Genomic DNA, 16,419 nt, shown 5'->3' with positions numbered 1-16,419 from the left:
GTGAACTTTGTCTCCCCACCACAACGGTTTCCACTTTAAATTCATAGGATCCTGAAAGTCAGAGAACTGTCTGATTTGTTTTGAGTTTTTTTTCCTAATTTGCGAGTATGCTAATAATGTGGTTTAATGAGTTATGTATCAGATAAGATTATCATAACAATTAGCTCGCTGACAGGTTGCTATTAGCCTATTAAGTGTGTGTCTCTATCGTTTTGTGGGTCATTTTAATTTCCAGTCAGAACCAATACACGGTTATCTATTTACATGACACCTTCAATTTCTCTTTCATCAGAGATGATACACAATTGTTGACTTACAACCTGAGAATGTGTTGTTCTTTTTCTCATTTATTTTGAGCTCTGCTCCCTTATTAATCACAAAGATGAAAATCTTTATTCACAACACGTGTATAGACGTGGTGTAACCCCATCAGCGATGAATGATACCACGACATTGAATTAATTACACTCCAAAGGCATCGTAATCATAAAGTGCACCACTCCGCTCCTTCCATTTGCCCGTGTGTAAACCTACCACCTGCCGCGTTTTAGAACACACTTCCTCCTGTAACTCTGTAATACTGATCCCACCATTAGTCACTGTCAATCCCGGACGTCGCTCTGTTGCGTTAGCGAGGGGAGGTGTGTGGAAGTGTGTGTGTGGAGTGTGTTAGTGATTTCCAAAATGCACCCTATTCCCGATATATTGCCATATGTTTCATTTTGGGCTCTAGTGGAAAAAGTTGTTCCCTACGAAATATTGGGATGCAGACGGTTTCAGGGCTACTCTCCTCCCTCCTTCCTCCTCTCTTCATCCCCATTCATGTCACTTGCAGGACTGACAAAAGGGCCTGACCATCATGTAAACACCTCCCATTGTCAGCTGATTGTGAAGAGCATCTCTTCAAGCAGAGCCGGTGGGGAATTCAAAAGAGATGATGGTGTGAGACTCAAAGGGAAGTGATTTATGGGGACGAAAGTCAGGGGATGGACGCTCGTGGAGGTGGTTGGGGAGGCGAGCTCATTGGTTGTGTCGGGTGAGTGAAGTTGACTGAATCGAAGCTCGGCGTGTGTACATGGGATTGAATGCGATGCCTTTTGGGAAAGCTACTTGTGGCAGGAAGTATCGTGCTTGATTCAAAATGGAAGTCCTCTGCCTCCACAGCAGATGACCCTCCCGCCAATGGAAGCACGGGGGGGTCGTGAATCAAGCCCCTCATAAGAATTAAACTATGTTGTTGCAGTGCACCCCAAGAGATGCTGGCCATTCCCAAGAGTGAATGTGTAATTTGAACAAAGCCGATAGTTTGCGGCAAAGTGAAGTGATATCTAGTGACACTTTGTGTGTTATGCCAGACAGTTGGTATTAACATTGCACTTGAGGAACAATCGTCATAAAAAAAAGAAACATTGAATGCAGGAAACCAGACCCATGACTCAGCATATGTTGCAATTTTTACTTGGACAGTTTCATTGAAATGTGAATTATGTCATGTCAATGTCGGGGCATCATACTCACAGGGAAATGAAAGGACAGTCTTGTTTTTGTAGACTTCTACGACATTGACCTTCCAGTCTCTTTGTTCTACCGTTTCACTATTATCCTGTGGTTTACTCGAATAATTCAAGTTAATTGATGGTCTGAGCTGCTCTTTGACTTCTCAGATATGTAACCAATGGCAGCAAAGTTACACCCTTAAACTTGGCCCCTGAAGTAGCTTTCTGTGGTGTTCTGAAATGTTCCATCAATTTCTTCTTATTAGTCATCAAATTAGCCTGTGTATTGCAGTGAGTCTCTGTTATTAGCACTTGTGAATTAGTCTAATTTATTATCGCGAGTCATTGTTATTTCCTGTCAATTAGCCTTTACTGGCCAACATCGTACAGTATATACTGTAGCATCACTTTGACAACCCAGGTCAGATACATAATATGGAGAGTGCAATACATATTACTTACGTTGTTCTACATTGATTCCACACCGTTCTGGATTGAGACCAAGGTGTCATGATTATGATGATTATCAAAATCCCTGTTGATGGAATAGAATTAAATAGAACACTATAGGAATATCATATACTGTACAGTACCAGTCAAAAGTTTGGACACCTACTCATTCATGTCTATATTTTTACTATTTTCTACATTGTATGATGATAGTTTAAACATCAAAACTATGAAATAACACATGGAATCATGTAGTTACCAAAAATGTGTTAAGAAAATCTAAATATATTTGATATTCTTCAAAGTAGCCATCCTTTGCCTTGATGACAGCTTTGCACTAGTTGATTCACAAAAACAAATGTAATTGTGCCAACAAGCCAGTCTGCCCTCAAATGAAATGCCATTTTACAGTGAATCACAAAACACAATATTTGTGTTTTGGTGTTTGTATTGTACCCATTTAGAAAAATCAGACTCGTTGTTTCACCAAACTTGAGTGTGTGCTGCTAAACTCAGTCTATAGAGTGCATTGACATTGTGAACGTAATGACTTTTCTCCATTGTTTGCGGGGTGTTTGCAGAAGAACTACTACAAGCTGCCACACACAATTACAGTCAGAGTGTGTGTTCTGTTGTTCTCCATCTTACGTATTGTCTCATTAAGCTGCTTTTCAGTAAACGCAGACTATTACTTCTCCGGTGCCTGCATTTACATAGAACTCATTTACATAGCATTTTTCCAATGTATTGTACTGTTTGAATGGGTTCCGGCAATTGCAGCATGCAATTAATCAAGTTGAGCAAACATCTCTCTTCAGTGGAGTACCTAGCGGTACAAGTGATTAAAGAGATATTGTGCATTCTGTCTTTGACTTTTAGTCAGCTCCGAGAACGGAAATGAAAAGGGAACATTTCCACGAGGGAGAGAAAGGGAGGAAATTGTGGCAGTGAGCTTCGATGGTGGAAAAGAGAATAAAGCGAAGTGGGTGACGATTGATGATGTTTGAAAGTGTTTAATAAAACTCCTTACACATGCATGGCAGCCATAACAAGTTCACGGTGAGCATAATAAACGGGTTTGGTCTCATGTCTTATTTGCTTGCATCCCTATCATTGTGGAGTGTAACAGAGATTGGGTGGGGGTTGGGGCTGATGATGGGGGTAGGATGATGTAACTACTGTAGCGGTAGATATTTTTTGAATTACTCTCCCCACCCATCTCTTCCACAACTACGCAAGCAAGCACACACAGGCACTGGCACGGACGCACACGCCACACGTCACACACACACACACATGCAAGCACGGTTAATAGATTTGTGGCAATGATACAGTGCATTCGGAAAGTATTCAGACCCCTTTTTCCACATTTTGTTACGTTACAGCTTTAATCTAAAATATATATTTTTTTTAAACAAACAATGTAACGTAACAAAATGTGGGAAAAGTCAAGGGGTCTGAACTTTCTGAACGCACTGTACTTAATTTGAATGATGCTTATTCAGTGCAGTGCAGTACACATTTCCAATCTGAGTGAGAGCACATGACAAGTGAAAAGACAAATTATCACTCCCAGCATTTACTAATTGGATTGTGCAATAACACTGATGCAGCCTGAGGGAGCCTCGGTCATACACATGAAACATCCTTTCTCTAGTTCTATGGGGAATATGCTCTGTTCATTTGGTTGGCTGGTGAAAGTGGTGCCGTAACACACACTATTATTTTAGATATCCCTCTATTAGATGAGATTAACTTAATAACAGAGCATACTGTACTATAACAGTACACTGTATGCCAGACTTGCATGTAGCGTCTGTCACATGATGACATGAATGACAGACCAGCCATGACACTGTCCTAACATGGAAAATATCCAACTTTTGTTAGTATCAATACAGAGTTATGTGGACAGTCCGTTATTGTCATGAACTCATATGACAAGCATTGTGTCAGCCTCGTGTTGAGACAGTGTCACAACAGTGTATTGACAGGATAGGATACCTAAAATAGGCAATGCGCAAAGAAGCGCCATTTTGCAGCTGATTCTGATATCATATCTATGTCACACAGGTGATTCTGCCTGCTGTCTTCGTCTGCCTGTCTCTCATCTTCTCCGTCATCGTCCCGCCTTTTGCGGAGTACCCCAACCTGGAGTTGCAGCCTTGGATGTATGGACTGCCCCAAACGACATTCTACAGGTGAGCCACTGTAACGTCATGCTCTCAGACTTTAAAATGACACCTCTCAGTGCAGGTGAACATGTTGATATTTGTATTGAATATGTATAAATGTAACGAACGCAGCGGGGTAACCTGACCGGGACAGGTATAAAATCTTTCTTAAAAGATGTAAAGTAGTTCTACTGTACTGTTATGAACAAAGAGCATACTGTTAATGTGAATGCAGAAACCACATACTGTAGCTGATACTGCAGATCGCTTCTAGTTTCAATGTTTGGAGGGAATAATTGTTTTGATTACTTTCCCCTAAATCAGGCACTCCATTAATTCCAGGTCTGGTCTCTAAGTGTGTATGCTTCAGCCAACTCTTCTGACTATCGCCGTCATATCAACCCCATACTGTATGTCATCATGACATTGATTGTCAGAGAAGTTGTCTGAAGCACATAAAGGTCTAGTACCTGGCTAGTCCTTTCCTTCCATGGTTGAGTCTGCAATGGCATACTAAATCATTAATCTTACTGTGTGCCCCAAATAGCACCCTATTCACAATATAAGGCACTACTTTTTCTTTTTTTTACCAGAAAAGGTCCTGGTCTAAAGTAGTGCACTCCATAGGGAATAGGGTGCCATACGGGACATACACACTTTCTTTTCTAACATCAAATCACAATTTATTTGTCACATGCTTCGTAAACTAACAGTGAAATGCTCACTTACTGGTCCTTTCCAACAATGCAGAGAGAAAAATCTAGAAAAATAATAACATGAGGAATAAATACATAATGAGGAACGATAACTTGACTATATACACGGGGTACCAGTACCGAGTCAATGTGCAGGGGTACGAGGTAATTGAGGTAGTACAGCACATAGAGTACCAGTCAAAAGTTTGGTCACACCTACTCATTCAAGGGTTTGTCTTTATTTGTACTATTTTCTACATTGTAGAATAATAGAGAAGACATCAAAACTATGAAATAGCACATATGGAATCATGTAGTAACCAAAAAAGTGTGAAACAAATAAAAAATATATTTTATATTTGAGATTCTTCAAAGTAACCACCCTTTGTCTTGATGACAGCTTTGCACACTCTTGGCATTCTCTCAACCAGGTTCATGAGGTTGTCACCTGGAATGCATTTCAATTAACAAGTGTGCATTGATAAAAGTAGATTTCTGTAATTTCTTCCATTTGAGCCAATCGGTTGTGTTCTGACAAGGTAGAGGTGGTACACAGAAGATAGCCCTATTTGGTAAAATAACTAAGTCCATATTATGGCAAGAACAGTTCAAATAAGCAAAGAGAAACAACAATCCATCATTACTTGAAGACATGAAGGTCAGTCAATACGGGACATTTCAAGAACTTTTTTCTTCAAGTGCAGTCGCAAAAACCATCAAGCGCTATGATGAAACTGGCTATCATGAGGACCAACACAGGAAAGGAAGACCCAGAATTACCTCTGCTGCAGAGGATAAGTTTATTAGAGATACCAGCCTCAGAAATTGCAGACCAAATAAATGCTTCACTGAGTTCAAGTAACAGACACATCTCAACATCAACTGTCCCTAGGAGACAGCGTGAAACAGACCCTCATGGTTGAATTACTGGTTTCCAACTGCCGTGTCTTTGTGTGACGCAGAGTAGGTGAACGGATGAGCTCCGCATGTATTGTTCCCACCATGAAGCACTGACCTTAACCCAATTGAGATGGTTAGGGATGAGTTTAACCACAGAATGAAAAAAAGCAGCCAATAAGTGCTCAGCATACAGTAGGGCAAAAAAGTATTTAGTCAGCCACCAATTGTGCAAGTTCTCCAACGTAAAAAGATGAGAGAGGCCTGTAATTTTCATCATAGGTACACTTCAACTATGACAGACAAAATGAGGAAAATAAAATCCAGAAAATCACATTGTAGGATTTTTTTATGAATTTATTTGCAAATTATGGTGGAAAATAAGTATTTGGTCAATAACAAAAGTTTATCTCAATACTTTGTTATATACCCTTTGTTGGCAATGACAGAGTTCAAACGTTTTCTGTAAGTCTTCACAAGGTTTTCACACACTATTTCTGGTATTTTGGCCCATTCCTCCATGCAGATCTCCTATAGAGCAGTGATGTTTTGGGGCTGTTGCTGGGCAACATGGACTTTCAACTCCCTCCAAAGATTTTCTATGGGGTTGAGATCTGGAGACCTTGAAATGCTTTTTACGAAGCCACTCCTTTGTTGCCCGGGTGGTGTGTTTGGGATCATTGTCATGCTGAAAGACCCAACCACGTTTCATCTTCAATGCCCTTGCTGATGGAAGGAGGTTTTCACTCAAAATCTCACGATACATGGCCCCATTCATTCTTTCCTTTACACGGATCAGTCGTCCTGGTCCCTTTGCAAAAAAACAGCCCCAAAGCATAATGTTTCCACCCCCATGCTTCACAGTAGGTATGGTATTCTTTGGATGCAACTCAGCATTCTTTGTCCTCCAAACACGACGAGTTGAGTTTTTACCAAAAAGTTATATTTTGATTTCATCTGACCATATGACATTCTCCCAATCTTCTTCTGGATCATCCAACTGCTCTCTAGCAAACTTCAGACGGGCCTGGACATGTACTGGCTTAAGCAGGGGGACACGTCTGGCACTGCAGGATTTGAGTCCCTGGCGGCGTAGTGTGTTACTGATGGTAGGCTTTGTTACTTTGGTCCCAGCTCTCTGCAGGTCATTTACTAGGTCCCCCCATGTGGTTCTGGGATTTTTGCTCACCGTTCTTGTGATCATTTTGACCCCACGGGGTGAGATCTTGCGTGGAGCCCCAGATCGAGGGAGATTATCAGTGGTCTTGTATGTCTTCCATTTCCTAATAATTGCTCCCACAGTTGATTTCTTCAAACCAAGCTGCTTACCTATTGCAGATTCAGTCTTCCCAGCCTGGTGCAGGTCTACAATTTTGTTTCTGGTGTCCTTTGACAGCTCTTTAGTCTTGGCCATAGTGGCGTTTGGAGTGTGACTGTTTGAGGTCGTGGACAGGTGTCCTTTATACTGATAACAAGTTCAAACAGGTGCCATTAATACAGGTAACGAGTGGAGGACAGAGGAGCCTCTTAAAGAAGAAGTTACAGGTCTGTAAGAGCCAGAAATCTGGCTTGTTTGTAGGTGACCAAATACTTATTTTCCACCATAATTTGCTAATAAATTCATAAAAAATCCTACAATGTAAATTTCTGGATTTTGTTTTCTCATTTTGTCTGTCATAGTTGAAGTGTACCTATGATGAAAATTACAGGCGTCTCTCATCTTTTTAAGTGGGAGAACTTGCACAATTGGTGGCTGACTAAATACTTTTTTGCCCCACTGTATGTGGAAACTCCTTCGAGACTGTTAGAAAAGCATTCCAGGTGAAGCTGGTTGAGAGAATGCCAAGAGTGTGCTAAGCTGTCATCAAGGCAAAGAGTGGCTACTTTGAAGAATCTGAAATATAAAATCTATTTTGAAATGTTTAACACTTTTTTGTGTTGATTCCATATGTGTCCTATTATGGACAAAATATACATTCTATACATAACATATCGACAAGCCTGTTTTAAAACTTACAGTAACACAGATGTCTTCTGTGAAAGTTCACCATCTGTATATTTTCTTTGAGAACTTCTTGTTCTGCGTTTCGGGGTTTGCTTTCGAAATACATCCCGAAAAACGTTTAAATAATGTGAAAAACATGTTGAATATTTCATGGAGTTGCCAATACTCTGCTAATGTATCCAATCGCTGCAGTGACGATGAATCTTATTGGATTCCTTGCTCCCGCTCATTGATATTCTATTGAGGTTTGCTTATTTTATCCAGGGGAGATTATTGCATTGTAATAGATTGATCCCATTGGACAGTTTTAAGGCCAAATGCAGCCATTTTTATAGCAATATCAAATCATTTCTGGGTAACAATTAAGTACGTTGCTGTAATAGTGTTCCATTTATCTTAAAGGAATAATTTTTCTAGGAGTGTCTGGGAGTGGTCTGAGTGGGGAGGGGAAAACTGAAAACGAGCTGTTATTAGCATCTATAAACCAATTAACCACATGGTGATGTCAACATGGACAGCCGAAACACGACCCCATGCAAACCTGCTGATTAGATTGTACTTTCAACCAGCAAATATCAGGAATAACACTGATCAAACTTGTTCACACTTTTACAATATTAGTTTCATCAGCTGTTTTACAATATGAACCAAAAATATGGGAAAAACAGATTTTTGACTGCACTGGGCTTTTAAACAGACAATATCAGGCTCTAGCATGTTGCTATGGAAATCACAGGTAGAGCTTCACCTTCTTCGTCAAAGTTAGACTAAAGGCAGTGAGTTTTAACTGCAAGTGTTACGCCACATTAAATATGCAGAACTCATCAGAACGACCAGAATCTAGCCTGGTTATGTGTCACATCATTAGCAAGCTGAAGTTCTTTCTCTTCTCTGACATTCTCTGTGGTCAATTACTGCATATTGTCTTCTCCCCTGAATAATTTTAAGACACTTCCCTTTGTGAAGTCTTAAGCTGGAAAGCCATACCAGGCTGAGACAGAGAAGGTATGCATAATTCATACAAGCTCAATTAGTCAATGTCAACCAAACGTGCCTGGGAAATGTGGCAAAAAAAATACAGATTCAAATGCAGGCTAAAAAGATTGGTTTCAAAAATAAGTTGTCCTGATACTAAATTCATATGAATAGGTATGGTCATACATTGATTACACTATTAGATTCAAACACAATTGTCCCATTGACAAAATTGTCTTAGGACTTCATACCTATAACATGTAATATCCATACAATGCTGTCTCAGATATTAGGGGAGTTGAAAGGAGGGGGTTGCATGTTTAATCAGACTACTCTCCACTCTGTTACTCTGTGATGTTTCACAAAGTTCCTCCACCTGACTGATTTTCCTTTACTGGGAGAGTGGAGGCTATGCTGATCAAAACCATCCTTCCCACCAAAGCATTCTGAGGAAGTAACCATTTTTATTTTACACTCAAGGAAACGCATCACATTTCCTTCCGGGAACATTAAGCCTATTTTATTTCCCAAATTAGTATTTCAACACTCAGATCTGCGTTGTATCTAAATAGACTATTACCTCTAGGATTTTCCCTTTTTGTAGATATATCTAAGATTCAACCTAAGATTAGTTCCAGTGTGTCTCTGCTCGTTTTGATCCCCCAATAGTCTTGTTACTTTGAATAAGAGTGCTTCCCAAATGGCATCCTATTCCCTTTATAGTGCACTGCTTTTTACCAGTGCCCTACAGGCGCTGGTCAAAACTAGTACAATATATCGGGAAAAGGGTGCCATTTGGGAAGCAGACCCAGCTATTGTTAATGTTAAAACAGATGGCTGAGCAAAATCCATTTTTACAATCAGCCACTTCGATTGGACTCCTCGCTTATGGTGGCGGAAATTATAGGTTGACCTTCATGAGAGATAAATGAGCCTATGAACATTGTATTAATCCCATTGGCCAGCAGTGACTACAGCTGGACCCTAGCCATGATCTTTATAAAACGCTGTTTTCACAGCGCCAAGGTACACTCGAGACAAAGAGCAGAGATTGTGTATACATTGATTGTAGCGGTCTGTTTTTCTTCCAGGCACATATATACAATAGCGTGCTCTGATGCACACACACACAAACTCTCACACGCAACCATGCAGGCGCGTGCACACTCTCACACACACACACACACACACACACACACACACACACACACACACACACAGAGTTCATGTTATGTTGACATGTGCTCTATTCTGTCAGAATGCCAAGAGCTTTTCTCACCCATGCGTGCTCAGTGGTGTGTATTCATTTGGAAATGTAATGTTCTCAACAAAATTCCAGGGCCATACAACGATTCTTCATTCATCCTTTATTAAACTAAATCTGGTTCCATGTTAGCTGGGCATCATGCACTACCTTAAATCCAAAAGCACAAAAAAACACCCCTGTTGGTCTCATTTTCTTTTGGCCAATTTCTCTATCTAGAGATGGATACATTATACCCATTCTCTTCATCTTTGTTGATTCCGTGGGCCATGCCCTCAGTGGACTAATCAATGCTATAGCGTGCTTGATCACCCCCGGTTACAGTATCTGGTCCAGTAATTGAAACTCCCAAAGTTCCACCAGGATAAACAGTTGGTCAGGTCATGATCCAAGTGCTTTGAGCCTGAACTTCTGCCTAACATTCAGCTCTTAAAGCCACAATGCTAAATTTGTTTTTCAGTCAATGGCAGCCCCACCACTTGGTTTCCTATTAATCTAAGGGATGTGGTTGGAGGAATGTAGAAACTGCAGTTTGCACCTTTCAAAATGTTCTGTTTCCACATTCTCTGAATATGTGCACAGTCTGTTTGTTATTGTGAGGACTGGGGATGTTTTGTAAATTCAAGATGGTGGGCAATTAAACGATTAGACGATCACCTTGGATTATGTCGATAATTAGCCCGCCTGTAAGGGATAGTGTTGGAGTCTAGCTAACAAGGTCCAATTTCATTACAGCAATGATGGACCGCCAAATAACACCGAGGTTGCTCGGGTGGCGGACTCTTTGGTGAATAATCCTGGGTTTGGGACTCGCTGCATGGCCAACAACCCAATACCGTAAGTATGACCAGCGGCCATTTTAACACACCTGTCCCTCAATCCACAGATTATTACTACATTTGTTTTGTTTGCAGTGTTTCTCCTGTTTCAAATGTTCTTGCGCAGCATGACAATAGCTACATTGTCCAGGAAGTACAAGAGGCTTCTAAACAGCTTCTATCCCTAAGCCATAAGACTCCTGAACATTCGAAAGGATTGGATACCTTCTGAGATGCTTGGTGTAAATGTTCCCACATTGTTTTCTTGTCTGTCATTCCTTCAGATATCCTCAAGTGCATTTTGGGTGGGGGCTAAGGGTCGATTTGAAATTGGGCAAACATCTCCCCCATTGGCACATTGTTCACCTCAATAAGTCAATAAACATGTTGTTTTGACCAAATCTAAAGCTGAGGCTGGTTGCTTTGGAATTGGGTCGACATATGGCATGTTTTTTTTTATAAAAAGGGTGTTTTGACTGAATCTGAAGTTGAATATCTCATGGAGGATAATTCTTTGAGAGACAAAGTTCAGTTTTAATCGTACATGTTCTAACACAAAATCCATGCGGTAAAGTAAATCATTGATTTAATCCAACCATGGAATAAGATTCTTCAAATATTAATTGCATACGACTGAAGGCATTTACAATGTATCGTATAAGACATGAATAAACATAATACATTATTCACGGCTTCATTCTAACTTATATACCACCATTTATTTTATATTCATTTGTTCTGGGGTTCCCAGAGGTGAATGATGTTTGTATTGTGTAGATTTGCCTTGTTTTACGGTTAGGGGTTGAAATAATGTTGACAATAGTAAGTACCCCTGATATCCTATATCTATCTCCTCTCTGTCAAGCCTGATCAGGTTCAACATGCTTTATCAAGCTGTTCTGCTTCCCTAATTCTTCAGCTGCTTATTGAAACATGCTACATTACCTCCATGTTTTAGATAAGGAGACTTGTATGCTGTAGCTGTGTTGTTAACATGATTTTTTTTAATCTATGTTTAGCTTGACCTAAACAGGTATTGTATGAGAATGGCATGTCTTTCTGAGGATAACTGCTGAGAATTCCTCTGCCGAAGTACCATTTTTCCTATTCGTTTGTGTTCTTTATTGAATTATGCTGGTTTCCTATGAAGCTTAGCAAATGGATTCTCATGTTTCATCATCATTATCATCGTTGTTTTCCCCCCTTTTCTCCAGAAATCTCCCATGTGTCCCGAATGATTCTAAGTGGTTCACTCCCACAGTGGATCCCTCTATCAGCAACATCTTCGTCAATGGAAACTGGAGCATGGCCAACCCTTCCCCTAACTGCCAGTGCAGCACTCCTCAAAAGACCACCATGTTGCCAGATTGCCCACCTGGAGCCGGTGGGCTGCCTCCCCCTCAGGTTAGTCCACAATCTGGCAACCCCAGGTCTCCCTGTAACATAACGATTTACAATTGTGTGCTGATCTGGCAACCTGCATTGGACCTGAAGTCTTGTGTTAGCTCCCCGAACGAATGCCTAAGCTTTAGCTCTGCCAACTCAAGAGGGCAGGCTTCCAACCCCAGACAAAATTGGTGCAGTGAGGAGGAGCTCAAAGGGGTGTGAGGTGTAACATAGTTGGTTCAGTGTGTTATGTCTCTAGTGTCCTGCAATGGCAATGCAGGGGTTTGAAGTTGAAGTTATCTTGCCCTCAGATGTTTCTGTTGTGAACACATGTTTCCCAAGGTAACCCTCTTTCTAGGGGTAATACTGATTGAATGCTCTGTCTCCCCATTGTAATATATACACCTTACCAATCAATCAATTTAATCCAACATTATGATCATTAACCATAGTTACTACGTATACTACAAGGGTCAACAAGAGTATTCATATCCAACACAATATATGCTCGTATGGGAACATGTATCCAGTGAATTTGGACATTGCTTTATCACATCAATGTTACTGTTGTCTCGTGTCTTCCACAATAGCATTATGGCTGGTCTTAAGACAAAAATGTATGTTGAGATAATGCGTCTCATCACTCTTTTTTTGGCAACCCGTGAACTCTGACCTCTCTTAGACCAACCCTTGGAGAGCAGGTACAGGTTAGCACTGAGCTTGCTGATGTCCACCCCCCCCCCCCCCCCCCCTATAATGTCCAAGACCTGAGCTTTGTCTGTCACCTGGAACTCAATGGAAATGTTTTATAAGCTATTACCCTATCAACATACATGGCCAATGTTCCTGAGCTGACCCCTGGATTTTTAATCCTGGCTGGGATCGATGGGAGGTCCTCATGGTCACCGGGCTTGGGGCTCTTTCCCCCTAGAACCATTACATGGCCTAAATGGATTGCTCCAAACATACACTGTAAAACCGGATAAGTTCTGGGGAAACTGATTACCTTCAAAAAAATTCAGTTAGGGAACTTAAAAAAATACAAATGCTGTTTTTGAGTAAGGTATACTTACATTTTTTTTTAAAGTAAATCAATTTAGTTATTTAAAATGTCTCTCTTCATAAAAAACACTAATTCAATTAAATCAACATGGTGAAGTGTACTCAACAATCTTCTTAAGTCATAGTCACTTAAGTATATAGCTGCAGTCAGTGTCGGTCAGTGAGGGATGACTGTCATTCATATTCCATTCACACAGCTCAATGTAACATCAACAGGCTTAGGCTACTACATGATACTCACATTCTTCCTATACCCATCATGAGGTTACTACAACCTAGCCTATGAATTAAAGTTTTCAACACAGGTCGAAAGAAAAAAATGATCATTTTGCTCATTGAATAATTCCATCTCGCATCTACGCACTGTCCTCCTCTCCCCTTTTCCTACGCTTATGTGCTTCAGTGCACAACACATCAGCTGTCTGTGACCATGGGAAAAACCTTCCCAAGCCAAACCTTCATATCATAACCGCTACACACAGCCTACATGGTTGTCAACATATTAACTAACGCCATAGTCAACATAGCTACTATAACTAACGCATTAGTAAACTCGCTACAATCATGCAGTCAGCAAGCAGTTTAGCAGTTACACCTACAGGCAATTAATTAATAAAACCAAAAGCTTACCTTGACTTGGAAGAGTTCCAGACTTGGATAACCATAGCCAGCTAGCTAACATAGCATCCCTCTCTGTTTGGGCTGGGTGTTTGAGTAGGCTAAACTAGCTTGCTGCATTCCCTAGCTACTGTAAGTGAAAGTGGAAAAAAATACAACAAAATATAGCTAGCTCTCTTTCTCTCTCACTCGCTTTTGCGTCTCTTTTAAATTTAAAAAAAAGAATTTGTTCAAAACTGTTCAACTATTGTCTTTCTCATTGAATTAACTACTCACCACATTTTGTGCACTGCAGTGTAGAAAGAGAATTACTAGAATGGACAAAGCTCCTCAGACCATTTCAATTTGACTGGATAGACGGAAGCAGTCATCGTGTGGGTTATCGGTCCACTCAATATGGCCGCCGGTCCACTCAATCACAGAACATTGACTTGAAGGGGAAATGCCATTCCATGGCTCCAATATCTTGAATGGTAATGAAAAAGCTAGACATTGATGGACAGGTGCATTCTAACTTTTATTGGAAATGGCTTTTGGTGTTTACACAAGGTTTGTTCTCTGCCAGTGCATTATGGGTTATTATTTGAGGTATGTGAGATGAGAGTCTTGAGTGTGCCAAGTGATCTTGGAAACAAATCTATCATAAAGATGGTAGATTATAGTCCATTACAGGACCAGAGGGAAATGTCTATGTATACATAATGCTTTTTGTTACATTCTAGGGTGGTTCATGCTTGGCTCATTGACAGTCATTCATGTCTTGACATGAGCTGTTTCTGTTCTGCTGGGTTTCAGGAAACCAAAAAATGTTCTATGAAAATATGTTCCGCTCCTGCAAAAGGTTTAATTGCAATGACAAAAAGTTAAAGGGAATAAATGTACCCCTGAATAATGAACTCATGATCTAAATCAATCCCAGTTATAGGGCACGCAAAAAGTTATAATAATGTATAAAGTTTTGGCACAAATGATCAAAAGCACTGAAAGTCCGTATACAGTACCCAGTGGTTTGATTGACTGATTATTTTCCTTTTTTTCTTGGTGTCTTGGCAACATGTAAATAGAAAGTCAATATCCCACATTTACACACAAAAACTAAAACCAGTCCTTTGAGTCGTGCTTTTCAAGACACAAACATATACGAATCCCAATTCTCTAGATGGGGAAGTCATGACATTCACTGTTTTGATTCTGGAGGCTTTGTATTGACAGCCACATCGTTTTCTTCCCTCAGACAGAAATACCACCTGTCTATTTTGTCAATCAACTCCTGGTTTGATGTGCCTGTCCAAATCCCTGCTGGGAGATATCTGTGGACACTCCTTGAGACTGAGGACAAACACACTACTGGTGAGGATGCGTGAGGTTGATTTGATAGGTGATCGACAGAGTTAGTCACCCGCCTGAATGGTACATTCAACAGTTGATCAAAGATCAAAATAGGGTGATACATCAAATACAGTGGATGTATAAATTTACATTATTGTCAGAGAAGATGTAAGGAGTGACACTTTATGCCTGCAGTGCTATGCAAAGGTGTGATGCCTTTTGACATGTATTTGCAGACATAGTTTTTTTATCTTGTACAGACAGTTTGTGAAAAGTTCCTCTGTTTTTCACCCTTCTTTCCCCCCTCTTTTACCCCCTCCTGTTCTTAGAGGAACTTCAATGTCTAAGAGGCGGATATAGTACTGATACAGTTTCCAAACAAATATCCAAAAGCACAGTCTGACAAATCTGAAATCATTTGGTTCTGTGGCGCTTGTGAAGGGGATGACAGTTTTTTTCTGTTTGGCGTCATGTTCTAAAGTACAGATGTAGGATCTTAATGTGATCACCCTTTGGCACAAGATTTAAGATTTTAAAAGGCTTCTGATGTTTGTAATTTCCACCTTTACATTTCAGACTTGATTTTCCCTTGTATCAAATGTATCAACTCCTACAAAAATATCCATTAATTATAATCCACATAATAATTCACATTTTGTCATGCTGCAGGATTATTTTCCTGCTGTAGCAAACTGGCTCAAATTAAAACCCTACATCTGTATAGCATAAACTTGGAATGAATATTGAGATGTTTGACTGTAAAGCCTTTGAATATTTTTCTAAGATTGCTAATTGGGATGTTTGACAAAATCTTGGCAAAGAGGAACTCTTATATATACACACACACACACACACACACACACACACACACACACACACACACACACACACACACACACACACACAGAGAGACACAGACACAGAGAGTCGGACAGAGACAGACAGTCGGACGGAGACAGGGAGACAGTCGGACGGAGACAGGGAGACAGTCGGACGGAGACGGACAGTCGGACGGAGACGGACGGAGACGGACGGAGACGGACGGAGACGGACGGAGTCGGACGGAGACGGACGAAGTCGGACGGAGACGGACGAAGTCGGACGAAGTCGGACGGAGACGGACGAAGTCGGACGGAGACGGACGGAGACGGACGAAGTCGGACGGAGACGGACGAAGTCGGACGGAGACGGACGGAGACGGACGGAGACGGACAAAGTCGGACGGAGACAGTCGGACGGAGACGGACGAA

At 40.7% G+C, this 16,419-nt stretch overlaps 1 protein-coding gene across 1 annotated transcript in view; it reads left to right on the top strand.

The window, feature by feature from the left end:
• LOC139416093 (phospholipid-transporting ATPase ABCA1-like) overlaps window positions 1–16,419 on the top strand; it is a 240,692-nt gene that overhangs the window by 121,523 nt on the left and 102,750 nt on the right. Inside the window, exons 30-32 of the mRNA XM_071164364.1 lie at window positions 4,020–4,147; window positions 10,692–10,793; window positions 11,989–12,178. Of these exons, the coding sequence (XP_071020465.1) occupies window positions 4,020–4,147; window positions 10,692–10,793; window positions 11,989–12,178 (420 nt within the window). The remainder of the gene's footprint in view (window positions 1–4,019; window positions 4,148–10,691; window positions 10,794–11,988; window positions 12,179–16,419) is intronic.

Source organism: Oncorhynchus clarkii, chromosome 9 (assembly GCF_045791955.1).
Source record: "Oncorhynchus clarkii lewisi isolate Uvic-CL-2024 chromosome 9, UVic_Ocla_1.0, whole genome shotgun sequence".
NCBI classification, from domain to species: Eukaryota; Metazoa; Chordata; class Actinopteri; order Salmoniformes; family Salmonidae; genus Oncorhynchus; species Oncorhynchus clarkii.
The sequence above is the reverse complement of the archived record's forward strand: the minus strand, read 5'-3'. Positions and strand labels throughout refer to the sequence as shown.